General features: G+C 43.9%; 1 protein-coding gene across 1 annotated transcript; it reads right to left on the reverse strand.

Annotated features, from left to right (window-relative positions):
• Positions 1–9,553: 9,553 nt before the first annotated feature.
• On the reverse strand, positions 9,554–21,334 carry NIFK (nucleolar protein interacting with the FHA domain of MKI67). The gene is made up of 7 exons (XM_004329189.4): positions 21,169–21,334; positions 20,062–20,199; positions 16,422–16,530; positions 14,155–14,366; positions 11,075–11,137; positions 10,881–10,952; positions 9,554–10,499 (listed from the first exon to the last, which is right to left on the reverse strand). Exons 1-7 carry the CDS (start codon positions 21,271–21,273, stop codon positions 10,311–10,313), a joined length of 888 nt encoding a protein of 295 aa, XP_004329237.1. The 5' UTR covers positions 21,274–21,334; the 3' UTR covers positions 9,554–10,310.
• Positions 21,335–22,459: the final 1,125 nt, after the last annotated feature.

A 22,459-nucleotide genomic window follows, 5' to 3' on the forward strand; every position in this document is an offset into this window, starting at 1 on the left:
ATTCTCAGTGTAGCAGGGATCCTTTAAAAATGTAAACCCACCAGGAGTTCCCTGGCAGTGCAGTGGTTAGGACTTGGTGCTTTCACAGCCTAGGCCAGGGTTCAATCCCTGGTTGGGGAACTTAAGATCCTGCAAGCCGCGAGGTGCAGCCGAAAAAAAAAAAAAAGGAAATCCACCAATGCTCATCATGTCACGCAGGGTCAAGGCCAAGAATGAACAATGTCCTCCAAGGACCGGCCCCGTCTGGCATCTCTCTCCTCTCCCTCTTCACTGAAGGCCTCATCTCCTCACACCACCCTCCTTGCCAACGCTGCTCCAGCTGCATTGGTCTCCTTGCTGTTGCTGGACTAGCCAGGGCTGCTCCCACCTCTGGGCCTTTGCACTTACGGTTCCCTCCACCTGGAAAGCTTTTTGGGCAAGATCTCTGCATGGCTCGCTCCCTTCCCACGTTAAGGGGTCTCTGCTCAAATGTCAACTTCAAAGTGAGGCCTTCCTGACCATCCCCTTAAAGGGGCAGCCCCACTTCCACCCCTAGAAGTCCCTGTACCCTTGTCTTATTTTTCTCCACAGCAGTGACCACTTTCTGCACAGTATATATTTCTCTTACTTCTTTGATAATTGCTCGTCTCACAGTACTAGAATGTAAGCTGCACGAGGACAGGAGTTTTTGCTGTTTGTTTTCTTTTAATAGTAGTTGCTTTACAATGTTGTGTTAGTTTCTACTGTACAGCAAAGTGAATCAGCTATACGTATACATATATCCACTCTTTTTTTGGATTTCCTTCCCATTTAGGTCACCACAGACCACTGAGTAGAGTTCCCTGTGCTATACAGCAGGTTCTCATTAGTTATCTATTTTATACATAGCATCAATAGTGTATATATGTCAATCCCCATCTCCCAAGTCATCCCACCCCACTCCTTCCCCCTTGGTATCCATACGTTTTTTTCTCTACATCTGTGTCTCTATTTCTGCTTTGAAAATAAGATCATCTATTAGATTCCACATATATGCATTAGTATAAAATATTTGTTCTTCTCTTTCTGGCTTACTTCACTCTGTATGACAGTCTTTGAGGGCCATCCATGTCTCTACAAATGACCCAATTTCATTCCTTTTAATGGCCGAGTAATATTCCACTGAATATATGTACCACATCTTCCTTATCCATTCCTCTGTCGATGGGCATTTAGGTTGCTTCCATGTCCTGGCTATTGTAAACAGTTTTTGCTGGTTTTTGTTCACTTTGAATCCCTAGTGCCTGACACATGGCTGGGACTCAGATATGTTTTGAGTGGGTTAGTTCATGTACCAGCATTGTCTCAATCACTGAGAATGCAACCAGAGCTGTAAGCTCTGTAAGACAGAGCTCCCACCCTTAGTAATGCGGGTACCTGGGGTGGGCTGGGGAGATAGACAATTAGAATAACAGTAAACAGACGATGAAGGGGAAGGAAACAGGGCCTCTTTCTTCAAGGGACTGGGGAGCTTCCTGGGGAGGCTGGTGGGCTGGAGCACAGTGAGCAGATTAACAGGACGGGACAGACTGGCTTTTCCCTCGGTACCTTTTGCATGTATTAACTACACAGGCAATGACTTAAATTGAAAAAAAAGGAAAAAGTCACCAGGAAATCATAAACAGTGAGCTGTTTGACTAACCTATGCCTTTATACGACTGGTTCTACATTAACATCAGTCAGGTAACGGGCTACATTACATATTTGCAAGGTAGGAAACACTTACTCAATTTGCATTTACTAAACGACTTATTTGCATTTTTAATTTAATTAATTAATTTATTTATTTTTGGCCACACTGCGTGGCATTTGGGATCTTAGTTCCCAGACCAGGGATCGCGTCTGTACCCCCCGAAGTGGAAGTGGGCAGTCTTAACCACTGGACCATCAGGTAAGTCCCTGCAATTTTTATTATACAAGGCAAATGCATCGGCAGTGATTTTTTTTAAAAGCCAATTTGAAGAAAGCCACAATATTTATCATCTAGCTAAGTGTTAAAGCAGAGATAGAAGAAAAACATGACACTACCCTCCTTCAGAAGAAAAAAAAATCATCAATGACGATCCTGTATCCCTGCCAAAAACCATCTGACTAGTTTCTCTCTTGGATGGGTAATTAGGATTGTTTCCTGAGTTCCTCTTGCAAAAGTTGTGCTCCTCCCCCCATGCCAAGGCTACAGTTCTTCCTTTTGGAGCTCAAATCACAGGAGAACCTGTGAATGGAGCTGCCAGAGACCAGCAGCATCGCTCAGGGCACATTTGCTACGGAAACTATGTTTGGAAAGTATCAAATGTCTGAGCTTCTTTTCCTGGGCACCGTAGGGTTGACAGCACTTATTTATAATGGGAGATTCTAAACTTGGCCACTTATCAGCACAGAAATGTAACTTCCATATCATGGCTACAGATTCATCTCCTTCTTTCTGTTAGCACACAGAAGCAGAGCAGGCCGCCCGGTTACTTGGTGAGCAATTTAATTCTAAACAGGTTGGTTCCTGGGACAGGAGAAATTTGTAGATAAGCATGTGAAATATTCCCTAATTGGATCAATGGGACAGTAGCTCTCCACCCAAGTGAAAACCTAACTTCCCAAACAACTATGTTTTGTTTGTTTTTGTTCCGAGAGGAAAATGGCCAGAAATATAACACCTAGCTATAACTTGAAAATAATTCCAAATGTTGAGATTTACTAATTGAAATAGAAAAATGCACCAAATCTTAAGTCCAGTGTTTACTTCGTGCTTATAATTCAGGCCTCAGGAATAAAAAAATAAAACTAAATGAGCACAGAGAGTGCAGGATAGGAGATACTCTGAACACCATGGGCTACAGATGTTTACAGTGATGATGACAGTAAAGCCAAGTTCTTGTATGAAATCTTCTTTAAAATACAGCCACCAGGGCTTCCCTGGTGGCCCAGTGGTTGGGAATTCGCCTGCCAATGCAGAGGACACAGGTTAGAGCCCTGGTCTGGGAGGATCCCACATGTCGTGGAGTAGCTGGGCCCATGAGCCACAACTACTGAGCCTGCGCTCTAGAGCCTGCGAGCCACAACTACTGAGCCACGAGCCACAACTACTGAAGCCCATGCGCCTAGAGCCCACGTTCTGCAATAAGAGAAACCGCCGCAATGGGAAGCCCGCGCGCCACAACAAAGAGTAGCCCCCGCTCACCACAACTACAGACAGCCCGCGCACAGCAACGAAGACCCAACACAGCCAAAAATAAATAAATTAAATAAATAAAATTTAAAAATCCTTAAAAAAAAATACAGCCACCAAATTCTAATACACACTGGGGAACACCAAATTATAAAACCATTTACCTATAATTATTGCCCAATGACCCTAAGCTGTGCTTGTTCATAACTACATGCAAATTTATAAGCTAAAAACTTTCATGGTTCATGTCATCAGTATGTTGTATTACTGGTGATCTGAAATCCTTTGGCAAATTCATTTTTAACAATAACCAATTACCCAAAGGATGTTATTAAGCATTCAGTTGCTTAAGAGTCATTTCATAGTGGCAGTTTCTGTCTCTAGTTGTCTAGAAATTAGTGCTCTGTGTGTGTGTGCGTGTAAAATGATGCTTCCCAGGGAGGTTTTTTCTTTTAATATTTATTTTATTTATTTATTTGGTTGTGCCGCCTCATTAGTTGTGGCATGCAGACTCTTAGTCGCGGCATGCATGTGGGATCTAGTTCCCGGACCAGGGATGGAACCCGGGTCCCCTGCATTGGGAGTATGGAGTTTTAACCACTGCGCCACCAGGGAAGTCCTGAGATTTTTTTTTAATTGAAGTATAGTTGATTTACAACGTTGTGTTAATTTCTGCTGTACAGCAAAGTCAGTTATACATATATTCTTTTTTTAATATTCTTTCCCATTATGTTTTATTACAGGATATTGGATATAGTTCCCTGTGCTATACAGTAGGACCTTGTTTTCTTTTTTTTAAAATTTTTATTGGAGTATTGTTGATATACAATGTTGTGTTAGTTTCTGCTGTACAGCAAAGTGAATCAGTTATACGTATACGTATATCCACTCTGTTTTAGATTCTTTCCCCATATAGGCCATTACAGAGTATTGTGTAGAGTTCCCTGTGCTATACAGTAGGTCCGGGCCTTCTTGTTAACCCATTCTGTATATAACAGTTTGCACAGGGAGGTCTTTTTTTTTTTTTAAAGTTACCATTAGGGTTAATCCCTTTAATAATTTTGCATTTTGCCAGGCTCCTTTTTTTAAAAAATTAGTTTATTTTTGGCTGCATTGGGTCTTCGTTGCCGCGTGTGGGCTTTCTCTAGTTGCGGCGAGCGGGGGCTACTCTTGGTTGCTGCACGCGGGCTTCTCATTGTGGTGGCTTCTCTTGTTGCGGAGCACAGGCTCTAGGCGCGTGGGCTTCAGTAGTTGTGGCGCTCAGGCTCAGTAGTTGTGGCTCGTGGGCTCTAGAGCGCAGGTTCAGTAGTTGTGGCACATGGGCTTAGTTGCTCCGTGGCATGTGGGATCTTCCCGGACCAGGGCTCGAACCCGTGTCCCCTGAATTGGCAGGCGGATTCTTGCCTTAACCGCTGCGCGACCCGGGAAGCCCCCAGGCTCCTCAAGTGAATGGCGTAGATTGTGGATTTGAAGTGCCTGGGATCTACTGCCACCTAGCGTTCTGTTGCTGACAGTTATTTCGAAGCCAAGCTCCTAAGAATGCATGCATCTCATTGGCGGCCTCCTCCTCCCCAGCCTGCCCCAGTGCCCCATTTCTGCCTCCACTTCAATAAGTCACCAGGTCTTGTCAGCGCAAGGCTTTTGCGTCTCCTCTTTTTCCGAATGTCACTAACAATCTAGCTTGCATGCCCGTCCTTTTGGAGGGCATGAGTAATGGCTTGAGTAAGCTGAACTGGCTCACCATCTTTAAGCTCTCTGGGCTTCAGTCTCATCAGGATTCAGATGTATCTATTTCACAGGTTGTCCTGATTAAATTAGCTAATATGCTGATAATGCTTACAGCAGTATTTGACACATGCGAGTATTTAATAAATGTTCCTTATTATCTCATATATCATGCCTGAGTCCTTAATGAGAATACAAGTATTGAAAATAGTCTGGGGGGAGGCCTGGTGGTCCAGTGGGTATGACTCCGTGCTCCCAATGCAGGGGGTGCAGGTTCGATCCCTGGTTGGGGAAATAGATCCTGCATGCCGCAACTAAGAAGTCCACATGCCGCAAGGAAGATCCCGTGTGCCGAAACTAAGACCCAACACAGCCAAAATAAATAATAAATTTTTTTTAAATATTAAAAAAAAAAGAAGAAGAAAATAGTCTGGGGAATTCCCTGGTGGTCCAGTGGTTAGGACTCCGCTCTTCCACTGCAGTGGCCCAGGTTCAATTCCTAGTGGGGGAACTAAGATCCTGAAAGCCGCATGGTAAGGCAAAAAAAAAAGAAAACAGTCTGTATTACTTTCCATTTTATGGTCAGAAGGCAGAAATTGGGTTCCATAAGACAATTTGGGCTGCTTGTTTTGTTTCTATTCTGGAAAAAAGTCCTTCGCAGATGTTTTCACCCAGCCATAGCTTACCTGTTTTTTAAATTGGAGTATAGTTGTTTTACAATATTTTGTTAGTTTCAGGTGTACAGCAAAGTGATTCAGTTTTTTAGTTTATGTTTTACACTTAGGTCTTTGATACATTAAAAAAAATAATTAAAATCCCGCGGGCTTTTCATTGCAGTGGCTTCTCTTGTTGCAGAGCATGAGCTCTAGGCACGCGGGCTCAGTAGCTGTGGTGCACGGGCTTAGCTGCTCCGTGGCATGTGGGATCTTCCCGGACCAGGGCTCGAACCCCCGTCCCCTACATTGGCAGGCAGATTCTTAACCGCTGCACCACCAGGGAAGTCCTTTGATACATTTTGAATTAGTTTTCACAGAAGGTGTCAAGTTACTGTTTCCTATGATCAAAGTCATCTGCAAATGTTCGTCTTTTAATGTTGATCTGTAATCATATTTTATGTATTTCATCTTCTGAAATGATTTTTCACACTGATAGGTACTGTCAAGTACTGAGATCAATCCCCAGATATTTGATTTTGAGTATATTCCTCACTTTGAAGACATTTGTACAATTCTCTCCGCTTCGTGTTGACATGCGCCCTTTAGCACGTCATTCATTACATTGCAGGTAGTCACCTTCAGCTGAAAGATAGCTGCAGGCCATCCATCCCACAGAATTTAATCCAGTTAGGATTTTGGAATAGATTTCCTTTGCACTTGTATTGAGGTCTGAAAAACACAGCTGGAACTGTAATTTGAGGTTGGAAACTGTATCTGCTGCAAATCTGTGTGGGTATGGAGATCTCACTTCATTTTAACTTTTGACAGCACAGCAAGTATATAAAGCAGCAGGACATTTCTTGTGTTTAAGTGTTAGTTGTGATCAAAGTGACTTTAGCACCAATAAGTTTTGAATATACATGGTGCTTTGACTTTAATTCTTAGTTGAACTCACTGACTTAAATTCATTAAGAAACATCAAGTCTCCAGCAAAAGTTAATTTCCAAAGCCATTCAGCGTTCCACGACGGCAGAGATTGGTTCTTTTCATTCTGGAATTTGCAATCTTGGTGGTGAAGTCAGAGAGTCTCAGTCAAACTTGACCACAGCTAAGCCATCAAACTGCTGTGTGTGAGGTCAAGTCAGGACTTTAGCCTCTATTTCTATCAAAAAACTCACGGAATCGAGTGATGATGGCTAAGGCCATAACAAATGAAGTACACCAGTGACACTATTGGTTCAGCAACAGGATAGACTCACATATTTTTCTTTAATTTTAGAAATTTATAGTTTTAAAAATTAACGTACAGTAAAATTAGCATCTTATGTTCACATACATATTTTCTAAGTACTTGCTGGTGAATAACAATAATACAACAGGCTTTAAACACTTTGCTTTCACGAAGTGTTTTTTGTTATGTTTGTCTAACTAAGACTTTTTCTGTTTCACACATATTTTTATACCACCATTGGTTGTGGCACATGGTGGAAGATTCCACTCCAGGTTGTACTGATTTTTTTCTCAACTGTGAAAATATTTTTGCTTATAGTTGTTCCACACAGACTACCCAGAGAGGCTAATGCTTCAGTCATTTCTAGAGTGGTAAACTCTCCATGTGAGCCCTGGACTGAGGGGGTTCTCACAAAGTGGGACGTCCAGGGTTACACCCAGAAAGGTTCTGGGCAAACCAGGCTGAGTTAGTCACGCTTGCCCGTCAAACTTGGCAAGGACTTTTTGAATAATGACTTTTTGAATAATATTCAGTTGAGCAGTATTGGGAACATCTTTTAACTCATCAAGAGCCAAGGAGAAACATTTGAAATCATTTGCCTTGTTTTTAAACGGACTCATATTGCTTCCTCTATTCAAGCAACTGTTCTTGCTAAAAGGCCGAGTCTTTAAACGTTTATTTTACCTGGACCCATTTCTTCAGCTGCTGCAATGACACAATTACCTTGTCATTGGTAAAAGGCTTTCCTTGCTTGCCTATCAAATAAGCCACTTGGAAACTTTAATTACAGTCTCATTCTCATTTTTTGGGGGGATCGAGAAATCGTGTGCTGAGATACTCCATTTAAAAAATTCTATTTCTTCTAGTTGTTGCTTTCCTGAGTTGGGAATACTGTGATGGGTACTTGGCTGGGTAGTGTCAACATATATTGTATTTTTTAAGCACAGCTGGAGGGTCACTGCAAAACAGACACGATGCTTTGCCAATCTAATTTAATAAAATACCCACACTCCAAAAAAAAAAAAAAAATACCCACACTCCACCGCAAGCTTAAGTATGATACTCGAAGTCCACCTTCTCTTCTTGTTTTGACATGATGGGTATGCAATGGTTAAAAATACACAAAATTCATGGTACCACGATACATGTGGCAAAGTGTGTCAAGCTAAAACCACGGCACTGCAATTTGTAGTGCAGCCAGCAGGAGTACTAAGCACTGAGGGACCACTCACGGCCTCCATCACAACGAAACTCTTCTAGCACAAACGCAGCCATACACAGGCAGTAGGTCCATAAACGTGGCTGTGATCCAATAAATCTTGATCATGAACACTGAAATTCTCATTTCATAGAATTCCCACATGCTATGAAATTTACTTTTTTTTTTTTTGGCTGGGGGCTTGTGGGATCTCGGTTCCCAGACCAAGGATTGAACCTGGGGTCACAGCAGTGAAAGCCCGGAATCCTAACCACTAGGTCACCAGGGAACTCCGTAACATTTACTTCTAGATTTTTTTCAACCATTTAAAAATGTAAAACAAAACTCTGCAGAAGGTCGGGCTTCGACCCAGTATAGCCAATCGCCTTGTGGTCCACAGGATGACCTACGGCATAGTTAGGTTTAAGCCACATGATTATTTCCGCCTACAAAGTGCAAAATTATGTATATACGTGTATCACACTTGTGGGCTAAGGAGATGCAGCCATCGGCATCACAGCCACTGCATGGGGACAGCTGCCCTATCTCGCCTACCTTGTATCAGTCTTTGAGCCACAGCCTTTGTTGTATCACACCGAGACTGGGGTTCATATTAGCATATGGTCAGCCAGGGTGACAATTTCCAGTCATAGCAATCAGTTGCCTTGGATATGGCCACAATGTATTCCAAATAATGCTAGCAAAAGGAGAAAACCTCTTTTCACACCATGTCAAGCATTTATTCACTTGCTGCCCCGTCTCAGGGCAAATATGACACAGCACGTGAAATGTCTGGCTCCAACTGAATCTTGTCTGTGGAATAATGCCTTTTTCCTCTACAGTTTTTTGTAATGATTATATATAAAAGCAACAGATGCTTGTTTCCAAATTAGAATTTTGATGTTTAACTTCCTATTTAAAGAAGAATACCATTTTACATACTTGTGGTCATTCTGAATGTAGTTTTGCATTGTATCCTCTTCACCTTATTTACCCCACATACTGCAAAGTTTCATATTTTATTGGCCCATGGGGTTTCCGCTTGATTCATGATTTTCTCCCCACAAAATCTGAAAATCAAACCCACGCTACTTCTTCTGAAGATCCTAACCTAGTCCCCAGGAAAACATTCTTTAACTTCAACTCTGTTTCTTGTAGGAAATATCCATTGCCACGATATATGCTCAAGATGAAATCACTGTCTCCCAGCTCCAGGGCACAGCACGCGTCAAGTGATGATAGGTGGTACCACGCCGCACTGGGGTGGCCGCGTTGTAGGTCGGGAACCGGGAACTATTCAAAACCCGACAGGCTGCACTGATGAGCTTACCTGCTGCTTTCCCAGAAGGGGACACCAGACGGACTTCCAGATCGACAAGTTCAGACACTGTTCAAAGAGGGAGGCAGTTCTGATACTCACGCAGCTCAGTGAACACAGGGCGAGCATACTCTTTGCGTCAGGGACTATCCCAGAGGTAGAACATGCCCTTTCTATATACTTAAACCCAACTCACCCAGCCCAGTATCTTATAAAAGTATATAACAAGTATTAGATGAAAAAAATGTTTGGTGGCAATGAATGTTTTTAATGAACCTGAATTAGCTGATACAAAAGCATATTTCAAGAGCATCAGAAACTTAAAAGATAGTTGAAAAGGCGAAAACCAACAATTTTACTTCAAGAGAGCCAAGTCCCCCTTGCATACAAAAAAAATATAGAAAAAGTTTACCTGGCGGTCACTGCTTGAATCTTGAAGTCTAATTCCAGATTGATGATACTGATACAGGATGTAGTTGTTAATTAATCCATGCTAGCCCACCCCAAACTAACTTAACATTGGTAAAAATGATCACATATACATAAATGAATCCCTATTAATAGTGACGCTGCCTTCTCACCCTTCATACAATTTAATGTCCAGTTTCAGCCATCTGATGGGTCTAGCAGAGAAACACTTACATGGTCACTTAGTAAAGATTTTATTTTCTTTATTTGATGGTAACGACAAAGGCTACAGTCTAGTACTTAAGCTACCCAGGCAGAGCAACTAAAGGCAGCTATGAAAGCTGAAGAGAGCCGTAGAGACAGGGCACAGGCAGCGTGAGCCGGGCTGCTGTGAGCTGGTGCTCACCCCTGCATTTCTGCGAGGGCGGGGAAGCCAAAATCACTGACTGCTCTCCCTGTTGACTTGAATTGACAGTTTTTTCTCCAACCATCTTGTTACTGATTGCATTCCATCTTATCTAGTTAAATACAAAGAATCAGCCTCCATAATAAAATCACCTTTTTCAGAACAACCACCATACACAATACATTCAGAATTACTGGGTGCTTTTTTTTCGTCTTTTTTTCCTTGAACTTGTAGGCGTCTGAGTGTCTTTTGTTTCTTCTTTTACACCAGATATGGGCTGTTTGAAAACTATCTCATTATCTTTATCATCGTCATTCATTTTAGCCACTTCAGATTTTCGTTTCTCCAAAAACGTTGGTGTACAAACCGGCGTGGGGTCCTGGGTTCAACAAGTTAAAGATTATAATACATGAATGTGGGAAGATGTTAGGAATGACCCCCCCATCACCTCCCCTCTCTTATTAAAAGTTACGCATATTATTTTAGGCCTGTTTCCATCTTTTGGTGATACAGCTGCACATAATCAAGAGCTTAGGTGCTTATTACACTTACTATGAAAAGTCACAATTAATGGATATATGGTATGTTCCATGACAGAGTATTAGATGGAAGACTCTACTATGCCTGCTAAATCATCAGTAAGGATTTACCAAAAAGTCCCAAGATTAAATGAAATTTTAGCAAAGTGACAGTAGCAGCAACTGCTTTTCCTCTTTTAAATTGTAGTTTCTGATTCCCAAAATTCTGAAGACCATCTTACCTGGCTATCCACAGTCTTCTCAGGAGTGTTAGGAGTGACCAAAGCCGCTTTTTTCTTCTTCTTACGTAAAGCCTTAAATAAATTTAAGAGACTTCATCAATCTGCATATTTATCAGCTATAGTAGTCTTGAATATATTTCCCCATTTATCTTTCTCTAATATCTAGTAGTTAATATGATAAATTAAAGTTTTACCTGGTGCTTTCTGGAATTTCGAGGACCAGTGTTTGAAGCATTTTCCTCGTTTTTATGTAAGACCTTAACATAAGTAAACATAAAGAAGTTGTAAACTAGCAGTGTCACGTATGTACATTTTAAAACTTACCACTAGATCCTTATACATATTACGAATAAATTCTATGTGACAGAGCATTTCAATTTATTTATTTGTTTGTTTATATGGGGGTACCAATTTATATGTGGATCAGGGCAGACTTTATTTTTTTTATTTTAAAAAATATTTTATTTATTTATTTGTTTTTATTTATTTATGGTTGCATTGGGTCTTAGCTGCAGCATGCAGGATCTTTATCGCGGCATGCGGGATCTTTCACTGAGGCGTGCAGGCTTCTCTCTAGTCGTGGTGTGCAGGTTCTCTCTCTCTAGTTGTGGCATGCAGGCTCCAGAGCGCGTGGGCTCTGTAGCTTACAGAACACGGGCTCTCTAATTGAGGCGTGCAGGATTAGTTGCCCCGCAGCATGTGGGATCTTAGTTCCTCGACCAGGGATCAAACCGGAGTCCTCTGCATTGAAAGCAGATTCTTTACCACTGGACCATCATGGAAGTCCCCGGAGCATTTCAATTTAAAAAGCAAAATCCACAAATACAGTGAATGATCTTAAGCAAAGGGCAAAACTACAAAAGGGGCCTAACTGAGGAGCAGGCAGAAGTTGCAGAGGCTGAAGTGAAGGCCTAGAACCTGGAGCTGGCCAGAGAATCCTGCGTCAGGAAGTGGGGAGCCAGGACGAATGTGAAAAGGCAGGCCCTAGAGGAGGTCTGTCCTGCTTAAGTCCAGGACAGTGAACGCAGCAATCTGCTTCCTACAAGGTAACAGACGGGGCACAGGAAAAGCAGTTCTCCAGCTCCTGAATGGATCACAAGAGTACCAAGGCCCAAACTGTGACATAGTGTTGTTTTAACATGTATCAATACAGGCTGTGTTTGGGATTTGGGCAAAGAATTAACCACCAGGCACAGTGAGGTATCACCTCACACCGGTCAGAATGGCCATCATAAAAAAGACCACAAACAGGGACTTCCCTGGCTGTCCAGTGGTTAAGAATCTGCGCTCCCAATGCAGGGGTCATGGGTTCAATCCCTGGTCGGGGAACTCAGATCCCATATGCTGCACAGCGTGAACAGAAAAAAAAAAGAAGACCACAAATAACAAATGCTGGAGAGGATGTGGAGAAAGGGGAATCCTTGTACACTGTCGGTGGGAATGTAAATTGGTGCAGCCACTATGGAGAACAGTATGGAGGTTCCTTAAAAAACTAAAAATAGAATTACCGTATGATCCAAAAACCCTACTCTTGTGCATACATTCAAAGAAAATGAAAACACTAATTCGAAAAGATACATGCACCCCAATGTTCACTGCAGCACTATTTATTACAGCCAAAATATGGAAGCAACTTAAGTGTCCATCGACAGATGAATGGATAAAGAAGATGTGGTACATATATACAATGGAATACTACTCAGCCATAAAAAAGAACGAAATTTTGCCATTTGATGGAATGGAGGGCATTGTGCTAAGTGAAACAAGACAGAGAAAGACAAATACTGTATGTTTTCACTTATATGTGGAATCTAAAAAATAAAACAAATAAACAGATATAACAAAACAGAAACAGACAGATATAGAAAACAAACTAGTGGTTACCAGTGGGGAGAGGGAAGGTGGGAGGGGCAAGATAGGGGTAGGGGATTAAGAGATACAAACTACTATGTATAAAATGGGACTTCCCTGGTGGCCCAGTGGTTAAGAATCCACCTGCCAATGCAGGGGAAACAGATTTGAGGCCTGGTCCGGGAAGATCCCACATGCCGCGGAGCAACTAAGCCCATGTGCCACAACTACTGAGCCTGTGCTCTAGAGCCCATGAGCCGCAACTACTGAGACCGTGAGCCACAACTACTGAAGCCTGCACGCCTGGAGCCCGTGCTCCGCAACAAGAGAAGCCACCGCAATGAGAAGCCCACTCACTGCAACTAGACAAAGCCTGCGTGCAGCCACAAAGACCCAACGCAGCCAAAAATAAAAACAAATACATAAATTAATAAAATAAAATTAAAAAGCCACAAGGATATATTACAGCACAGGAAAATACAGCCGATGTTTTATACTTTAAATGGAGTATAACCGATAAAAATATTAAATCGCTGTTTTACACCTGAAACTAATATAATATTGTAAATCAACTATACTTCAATGAGAAAGAAAAGAAAAAAGGGAAAAAAAAAGCAACAACAACAGAAAGGAAAAAATAAACAGCCAGGAACTGGGCCCAAGGATAGCAACTTGGTCTTCCAGTTTCTGGATAAGGTTAAAAGACCTAATAAACTTGGTAATAGATACCATCTCTTACCAACTAATTAACTTTTTGGAAATAAGCCGACAGGGTCTATGGAAGAGCCAAAACAATCTCAAGATATAGTCAAGAAAAAAAATAAGATCTTTACCTATGCTATCCATACCCTAATGACCTGCATTCTTGTTTTTTAATTATAGATGTAGAACTCTCCTTACTATGAAAGAGGGAGGAGAGATTCAGCAAGGTCTCCTTGTTCAGCAAGCAATGAAGAACTGGATGAAAATCTGTTAACCCATGCATGTAAGGAGCCTTCCTGTATTTCAACTCCCACTCATTTAATCCACAGAATTCATGCTGACTGGTTAATTCTGACATACACTTTGGGAGTATTTCCAACTTAGAAGACCATGAAACAAAATTTTAACTAGAATGGCATAAAAAGGATGGTCAATTTACAGTCTTGATATTTACTGATAACACATAATAAACCAAACATTTAATTCTGGCAATGACACCTTTACTAGCAATCTACAAGCATTATGGTGTTGGGTCAAATAGGGTTTAACTTCAATAATCTAAAATTACTAAATCAGGTAAATGTTGCAAATCAGCTAATCCCTTTCAGGAGTTTCCTTTTCTGTATAATGGAGATAATACGATCGCTATGACAAAATTTAGTCAAAACCTAGCATGGGATCAAAGTACTGGGTTAGATACTTTATACAAAGCAATACCTACCAGTGAAGGGAAGTCATAATCAATTCCCTTCTTAGCCAATCTCTTCCTGAGTGACTTTTCCTTCTTTTTAAATCGCTCTTCCATCCGTAGCTTTTGAAGAAGTGTCCGATTCTGATTATACCGTTTCACTGCTGGATATGATGGCCTTTTAAATGGCATATGCCACTCCCTAAAAAGTTTTTCATGTACTTTTTCAGGTGGTATAAAATGACCTATAATAATAAAAAAAAAGGTTTTCAACCATGTGGGAGGGAAAGGATTTTCACATTAACTGTAGAATTTCCCGTGTCATTCCTCACTGCACAATCAAAATGACACGTCCCCCATTTAGTGGAGAAGCCTGAAAGATAAAGCAGGTGCCCAAGGGAAAGTCATACAGCCCACAACTATTTATCAAACACTCACTGTGTGTGTGCCAAGAGCAATTCCAGGACTAGAGGTTCGTGAGTGAACAAAGACAAGTAGCACAGAGGAGAGTGTGGATGGTATCAAGTCTCAGGGTTCCTGAAGCTAAAAGGATCCCTACTTTTAGACTGTGTGACCCACGGTAGCAGAAGCACTGATCCTCTGGGCACCCGCCCAGGACTAAGGCAGCTCACTGCTTATCTGCATCTCTCTGCTCACGGACGCACACTGGGCCCACATGCAAGGCAAGCCAAAACCCCTGGAATCCACCCTCCACCAGTGATGAATGGGGAGTTGGTACACAAACATCCCAGTTCCCTTGTCAGGTGGGATAATTCTGTCTCCCAGTGTTACCAGCAGGACGGAGCCCAGCTGCCTAAGTGGTAACCTGCTTGCTAACATACCCTTTTCACTAACTTATTATCGACTTCCTCCCCCTGCCCCATGTCGCCACTCCTTACAGGTATTTTCCTGGGATCACCTCCAAGATAAAATGCTTCCATTAAAAGAAAAACAAAGGGGGGGGGGCGTTGGGGAATTCCCTGGCAGTCCAGCGGTTAAGACTCCACGCTTCCACTGCACGGGGCGCAGGTTTGATCCCTGGTCAGGGAACCAAGATCCACATGCTGAGTGGTGCAGCCAAAAAATTAAAAAAGAAACAAACAACTGGTGATGACGTGGCTAATCTCACTCATATTCGAGTTCAGAGCCCTTTGTGTCATCTTTCAAAAGTCAGATACAGCACAGCACTGATCTGATACACGTGGTTACCCACTCAGCCCATTTCATCCTGGCAAGAGCCGCGTTTTTGTTTTTTTGTGTTTTTTTGCGGTACGCGGGCCTCTCACTGTTGTGGCCTCTCCTGTTGCGGAGCACAGGCTCCGGAGGCGCAGGCTCAGCGGCCATGGCTCACGGGCCCAGCCGCTCCGCGGCATGTGGGATCTTCCCGGACCGGGTCACGAACCCGTGTCCCCTGCATCAGCAGGTGGACTCTCAACCACTGCGCCACCAGGGAAGCCCAAGAGCCGCGTTTTTAATGTGTGAACGAACGCAGGACCTCAGGAGTTACTGGGACTCTCTTAGCAACAGGAGCCGAAGTAGAGGGGTGCTACTTGGGCACTGGGATGGGCGCCCTCCAGCCCGAGCACAGGGTGGCCGGAAGCTCGGCCCCGCCTCTGGAGGGCGCTGCTCTGGGAGGCTAGTCACTGGCGGCCCTACACCTGCAGGGTGAACTTCTAATCAGCGGCCATCCCGCCACTCCCGATGGCTTCTCTCGTGGAGGTGCTGCAGCCACTGCCATGCGGGCCGACTGAAACGTGACTCCTCACACTAAAGGTCGTCCGGTCTAGAACCATCAGTGGGTCCTGCTGTCCTCGGGGTACACTCTGGTCTCCCGCTTTACAAGGCCTCCAGTAACCTGACCTCCCTTCCTCTCATTCTCCTCCTGCACCTCTTGTGATTCTCCTTGCAGGTGAATATGGTGAGTCAGTTTGGCTCTGCAGCTGCTGTCCCCTCAGCAAATCCTCACTCCCACCCCTTCACCTGGCTCACTGTTATGTAATTCTCAGGTTTCAACTTCAGTGACTCCTTCTCAGGGAGCCCTTCCACATCCCGCTAGGAAGCTCTTCCTATTTACTCAAGGAACCTAACCAACCCCATCTCAGCCTAAAGCAGCTCTCACTCTGGAAGATTTAGAAGTTCCCATTAGACCCTGTCTGGAAAATGCACTTAAACCCTTGCACCACTGCTTAAGAGAATCACCCCGGTGGGGGGGGGGGAAATCCAAGCAGCTAAGCAACCCGTCCTTCCCTCCCGTCAGCGGGAGGCGTCCCCGCAGCCCCACAGGTAAGACGGGTACTCACACTTCAAGAGTCTTTCGCCAAAAAGGTAGTTGTTCATCGTTTCAGCAGCTATTTTGGCAACATCTTCAGATTCAAACTCCACAAAGCCATAGCCTTTGCTATTTCCAGTCTGCAATGGAAAACCCACCACAGAAAGCAGAACAATTAAATTCTGATGTGCCATCAAACTCCTAAAATGTCATTAGTTTAAATAATGTACATTAGCCCCTCACTGAATAACATCAAGACACCTTTGATTCCAACTTCAAATCACATAGTCCGGGGACTGCTATGGGGAAAGAAAAGTTCAGAATGGTCTGAACTTGCCACTGATTTTGAGGCATTCCTGGGACTTTGATTACGTATGATGAATACATTACTGTAGTTGGAATTCATCCAATAGCAACAGCCCAGCATAAAGGAAATGTGGGAGGCCCCCCAGCCCTTTACTCGTTATTGATCTCATGGGTGGTGGTCACGTCATCCATGTATTTATTAATACTACCCAGGAGATGGTATAATACTTCACAAAGAATGCAGGTGATATAATTCCCATTTTATATGGAAAAACTGAAAAGAAATGAACTCCTCAGTGTCTCTAAAGTTAATCAATAAAATACTGATTCACTGTCATGTTTACTAGTGACTGGGCTTCTCCACGGCTGGGGGCAAAGGACATCCTCTGACATGGACATCCGGAGTTCTTGGCCTCCACACTGCAACATACAGTGGATTTTTCTCACTGAGCTCGGTAACAAGAGTTCTAGAGTCCGAATGCCCAGGTTTGGACCCTGGCTCTGACACTTAATCGGGTAAGGAATGTTCAAGCCTCAGTTTTTCCTTCTATAACCACTCTCACAGGGTTGCTAGGAAAATATGAAATAATCCGCAAGCGCTCCACAAGATGTCTGTCAAGTACTCAAAACATGTTACTGCAGGGTGGCAGGGAATGCCTGCCCAACATCCGCTCCTTTGGCATAGGATTATTTTGAGATGAAGGAATTGAGAAATAGATACAAGAAAAACTCTGTCCTCCCCTTATTTACCTAAAAACAGGACATGAATTTACAAAGGTGTCTTCCTCCCTCTACCAGAAAGACAGAAGTTAGAGGACTCTACACAAAAAACTTTACGAAGTAGACCTCATCCATCATTAGTCTCCCGTATATTTGCCTTCCCACAATTTGCAGCCCTACAAACTCAAAGCACTTTTCCTTCGTCTTGTCGCTCCTCCAAAAATGTTTTGCTCCTTTGCCAAGATGCTGTATAGGCCCAAGTTCTAACCAACCCTTTGAGTTATTCCTCTCCGAGCAGTCCCATGTGTAAGCATACATTTTAGGTGTTTGTTTTGGTCTTGTTAATCCCTTTTTGCAGTCCAATTTACAGGGTGCCAGCCAGGGACCTTAGGAGGGCAGTAGAAAAAGAACTTTTCCCCACTACCGATCCAGTTCTTAGTGACAACGACTAGAAATACTTTACAATCTTGCATTAAACAACATATTCTCAGATATGGCTCAGAACTGGTCATGTGATCCTGGAAATGAGGAACCATTTAAAGGGTGTGTGGCTCAACAGAGTTGGAGGCCAGGAGGCTCACTCCCAGCACCACCTGCGCCAGCGACTAACAACTCAGACACGGCTACAACCCAGAGTCTCAGTTCAGTTATCTGCAACAGGACGATTCTGGTAAAACTTTAAAAATCTGACAGTCCTTCTACAATCCCAACTCAGGAGGGGAAGGATGGTGGAGTGTAAAACACTGTGAAATCTAGCTCAATGTACCACACTGTGAACTAATAAATCTTTTGAAACCTGATGTGAAAATACATGTCAGGTGTCCAAAAAACCAAAAACTTAAAAGCCAACACCTCGACCTAGTAATCCCAGAATGCTGGCAATACCAAGCAAATAGTCAAAACCAGGGTGTGTGGGGAGGCGGTAGCTTTATTACTATGCAACAAAGCTGGAAATGATGCATTCCAGTGCATCTCAGCAAGGAGCACGCTTTCCAAGACAACTGGCCTAAACTCTCCAAAAAAGCCTATGTCAAGAAAAACCAAACAAGCAAAACAGGAGTAAAGAGACCGTTCGAGACAGGATGAACAGCTAAACAAGCACGTGCAATGCACGAACCCTAACTGGATCCCAGGGTGGGCAGGGACCACGGGGGTATGTGACAAATGGACAGTAAATGAGATTTTTACACTGGGATTACATGGCAGAATGTCCTCATTCTTAAAATGATGATTATGCATTTAGTATTAAAGCATTACAACTGCCACTTGCTTCAAAAGGTTCAACAAAACAAAGAGGTGTGTACCTTTTTATAGATACGGGAAGAGTTGAAGCTAATGTGTCAGGATATTAATAACGGGTGAATCCAGGGGAGGGACGTTCATTACACCATTCTTTCTACTTCCCTGTAGACCCGAACATTTTCAGAATACAAAGCTGGGGAACAGCTATACTCAATATGGAGAAACTCATTCTGCACTCAGTCATCCTGAGGATAGGCTGTAAAGCTCTATTTTTCAAACTCAGAGTCTGACCTTTTAGAGGGCAACAAAATGAATTTCGTAGGTCAGAAAAGTATTGTTACAAAATTGAATAGAAAGGTTAAGTATCATCTCCTGGGACTTGTTTTTCATTTATGTTTATGTACATGTGTGTTGCCTTGTGGATTTCTTATTGTGGATTGAAGGTCTGAAAAATACCTTCTAGAGAAAGTTGCCTACACCTGCACCAAGAATGTTCCTAGCAGCTTTACCTACAAGACTGGAAAAAACCTAGGTTTCAACAGGAGAGTGGATAAATAAACTGTAGTATACTCAAGCAAAGGAACAGAGCAGTGACAACAAATAGTTAACTCTGATTTGCTGTAACTCAAGTGGGAAAATGTGGAAAAACCGTACTGAGAAAAAAAGAGATTCCAATAACAAGAACTCTATGGTTACAACCAATGAAGTGTATGTGTGGGAAGAAAATAAAGTGGGCCACTCCTCTATTAATGAAACAAACCACATAAACCTTTCTTTATTAGGACGTAGGTATGATGCAACGATAACGTTTATATAGTACTTTGTGTGTCAGGCGTTCTAAGAATCTTACACTTATTACCATATTTATCTTCGATTAGATAACTCCTAGGAGGTCGTATCTTACAAATATGAAAATCAGAAGACAGAAGCATGGAGAGGTTATAGAATTTGTCCCTAGTTACACAACCACTAACATGTAGAGACAGGCCTCATACCTAGGTAGTCTGGCTCCAGTGTCCTTACCCAACTACCCACCATACAAACCTTTGCTGTCACAGTGATGCTACATATCAGAGGCTGATACACGATGTATGAACCTGCTCCTCAAACTGAAGTTCACATACCCCTGGCTTAGCAGTCACAAGACAAACAAGACTCATTTACTGGGATTGTCAATTTAGTTTGAGAACTTGAAGCAATTACCTTTTTTTTCTTAAAAAGCAAAGCAAACATTTACAGGAATATTGCTTTTGCTCTCATGGCTGCTTCAGGTTCTAGACCTTATCCAACCCCTTTCTGGAATGAAGAGTAATAAGTGATAACATGCAAACATGCTCCATAAATTGTCAAGGATGATACACTTTTGGAAAATAAAACAATCTAATTCAATACAAAAATCCTACCTTGGTACTCCTGGACAGTCTGAATCTTGTAACAGTGCCAAACTGGGAGAAATATGCTCGGATCTGGGTTTCATAAAGCGACGGAGGTAAGTGGCCCACATAGATCACTCCAGGAGTAAGTTTTTGTTTCTCCTGTTGCTGAAGACACAAAGACCAGGCAAATATTTTCTTTGTAATAAGAAGTCACAATGCAACAAAACTTGTGAAACTCCTTGCTCTCAGTCTAAGACAAGAGGTCAAGAACCTACTCTGTATTTCCACTTACCATAACACACTAAAGAATTAGCTGTTTAGACACAGAGAACAGACTAACGGTTGCCAAGGGTGGGGGAGGGATGCATTGGGAGGGTGGGGTTAGCAGATGCAAACTATATATACAGAATGGATAAACAATAAGGTCCTCCTGTATAGCACAGGGAACTGCATTCAATATCCTGTGATAAACCATAGTGGAAAAAATATGGAAAAGAATATATATATATATGTATATACACACATACACATATACATATAACTGAATCACTTCGCTGTACAGCAGAAATTAACACAACACTGTAAATCAACTATACCTCAATAAAAATAAAGGTTAAAAAAAAATTGTCTGTGTAATGTCTATCTCCCCAAGAGGACAACCATCAAGCAGTAGGCGGTCTTCTCAGCCTCCCACTCCCAGCCCGGAGTGCCAACTCCTAGGCAGCAAACGGAGCTTGGCAAATACTGTCTTTTAAGAATTCCAAAACCACTAACCGGGCAAACGAACCTCCCCAGTTCGGGGGCAAAGCGGAAGCAGGACGGCTCCGGGGTGAGGCTGATCCGCGAGCGGGACGAGGGCCGACCCAGCGGCTGGCTCTCCTCTCCTCTCCTCTCCTCGTGCACCCCTCCCCCATACCCACCCCTTACCCCCCGGAGGACCCTAAGGCCCACGGCCCAACCGCGTCTTTTCTCGGTCCTCCGGGGGAAACCTCGGCCTCCTACCTCATGAGGTCCGGGCCCCCCGGGGTGACCCCAGACGAAGCACAGGCGTGGGGAGGCCGAGGCGCGCCGGGCAGGACCATCAGACCCCGTCCCTCGCCTCCCCTCGCGGCCCGGGCCGCGCTGGCCGCTCACCTTGCTTGCGCGCCGGCGAACCTGTGCCACCTCCTTCTTAAACTTGGTATCCTCCTGCGGGTTCAGGGACAGGAGCGGCTTGGCCGGACCAGTGAAGGCCGCCATGTCACCAGCTCGCAGGCGAAAAACACCCACGCGGCAAGCGCCGAGCCCTCCGCTTCCCCAAAGCGGAAGTGACGGCAGGGGCCTGGGGCGGGGCTTGGGGCGCGGTGCAGGGGCGGGGCCTGGGGCGCCGCGTTCTCAGCGCGGCCAGAGGGCGGAAGGGGCTGCTTGTTTGGCCGGTGCTGCAGGGCATGTCCAGGGTTGACGCCCTTTGGAGGTGTTCCCTCGGCCTGCTGCTCAGTATTTCGGCAGCCTGCCCGCCCGTGGTTCGACCCGTCCGCTGAGGTCAGCCCTGTGGCCAGGTGCTCGACTTGGAAGGGCCTTTGTACGCTGATCTCATCCTTTAGTAAGGACCTCATCTTCTCTTGTCTCTGTTGTAGGAGATGATTTTTCCTCTTTGCATTGTTGCAGGGCAGGCATCTTGGCTGTTCTCAAAGTTAGATATTTGATGTATGAGTCAGATACTGGCCTCTGTGTCCCCCAGAGGGGGACTGACCAAGAGGATACAGACCAAGTTCTATGGTTCCCTGAAGGCCCCTCCCTTGGGTGTGTGTGTGAACAACCCTCTCTTTCCCAGGCTTGAATCCCTGACTTATCTCGTAGTTCCTATGGGGAGCGGAGGGGAGGAGCAAAGACGGGAAGAAGGCAAACTGGCAATTCTTTTCTGGGAGTTTCCCCTCTCGAATCTTCTCAGTCCCCTCCAGGAATTCCCGGCCCCCAAAGAATCAGGTGGTGGCCCAAGGCTTCGCAAAGTTGAAAGAGCATATGGACTGCCGATTCTGATTCCTAGGTCGGGGGCAGGGCCCTAGGTTTTGTGTCTCTCACAAGCTCCCAGGTGAGGCTGATGCTCCGAGGATTACACTTTGAGTATCAGGAGTAGAGATACGGGGAACTGATCTCTGAACCGGGTTGAAATGCGTCCCCCCAAAAGATATGTTCAAGTCTTTACCCCAGTACCTGTGATGCGAGCAGGGTCTTTGCAGATGTAATCAAGTTCAGATGAGGTCGTGCTGGAGAAAGTTGGACCCTAATCCAATGACTAATGGCCTTATAGTAAGAAGGACGTTTGGGGACACACACACACACACACAGGGAGAATGCCGCGTGAGGACAGAGGCAGAGGTTAGAGTGATGCTGTTGGAAGCTAAGGAACGCCAAGGATTGCTGGCAACCACAGGAATCTGGGAAG

Source organism: Tursiops truncatus, chromosome 7 (assembly GCF_011762595.2).
Source record: "Tursiops truncatus isolate mTurTru1 chromosome 7, mTurTru1.mat.Y, whole genome shotgun sequence".
NCBI lineage: Eukaryota > Metazoa > Chordata > Mammalia > Artiodactyla > Delphinidae > Tursiops > Tursiops truncatus.

Bases quoted from the DNA above. Each gene is read 5' to 3' on its own strand.
- NIFK (XM_004329189.4), bottom strand. From the start codon at position 21,273: ATGGCGGCCTTCACTGGTCCGGCCAAGCCGCTCCTGTCCCTGAACCCG. The intron at 11,138-14,154 runs GTAGGTATTGCT...ACTTATGTTAAG, and splicing joins ATTATGACTTCCCTTCACTG to GTCTTACATAAAAACGAGGA. The intron at 10,500-10,880 runs GTAAGATGGTCT...TGTTGAACCCAG, and splicing joins AGAAGACTGTGGATAGCCAG to GACCCCACGCCGGTTTGTAC.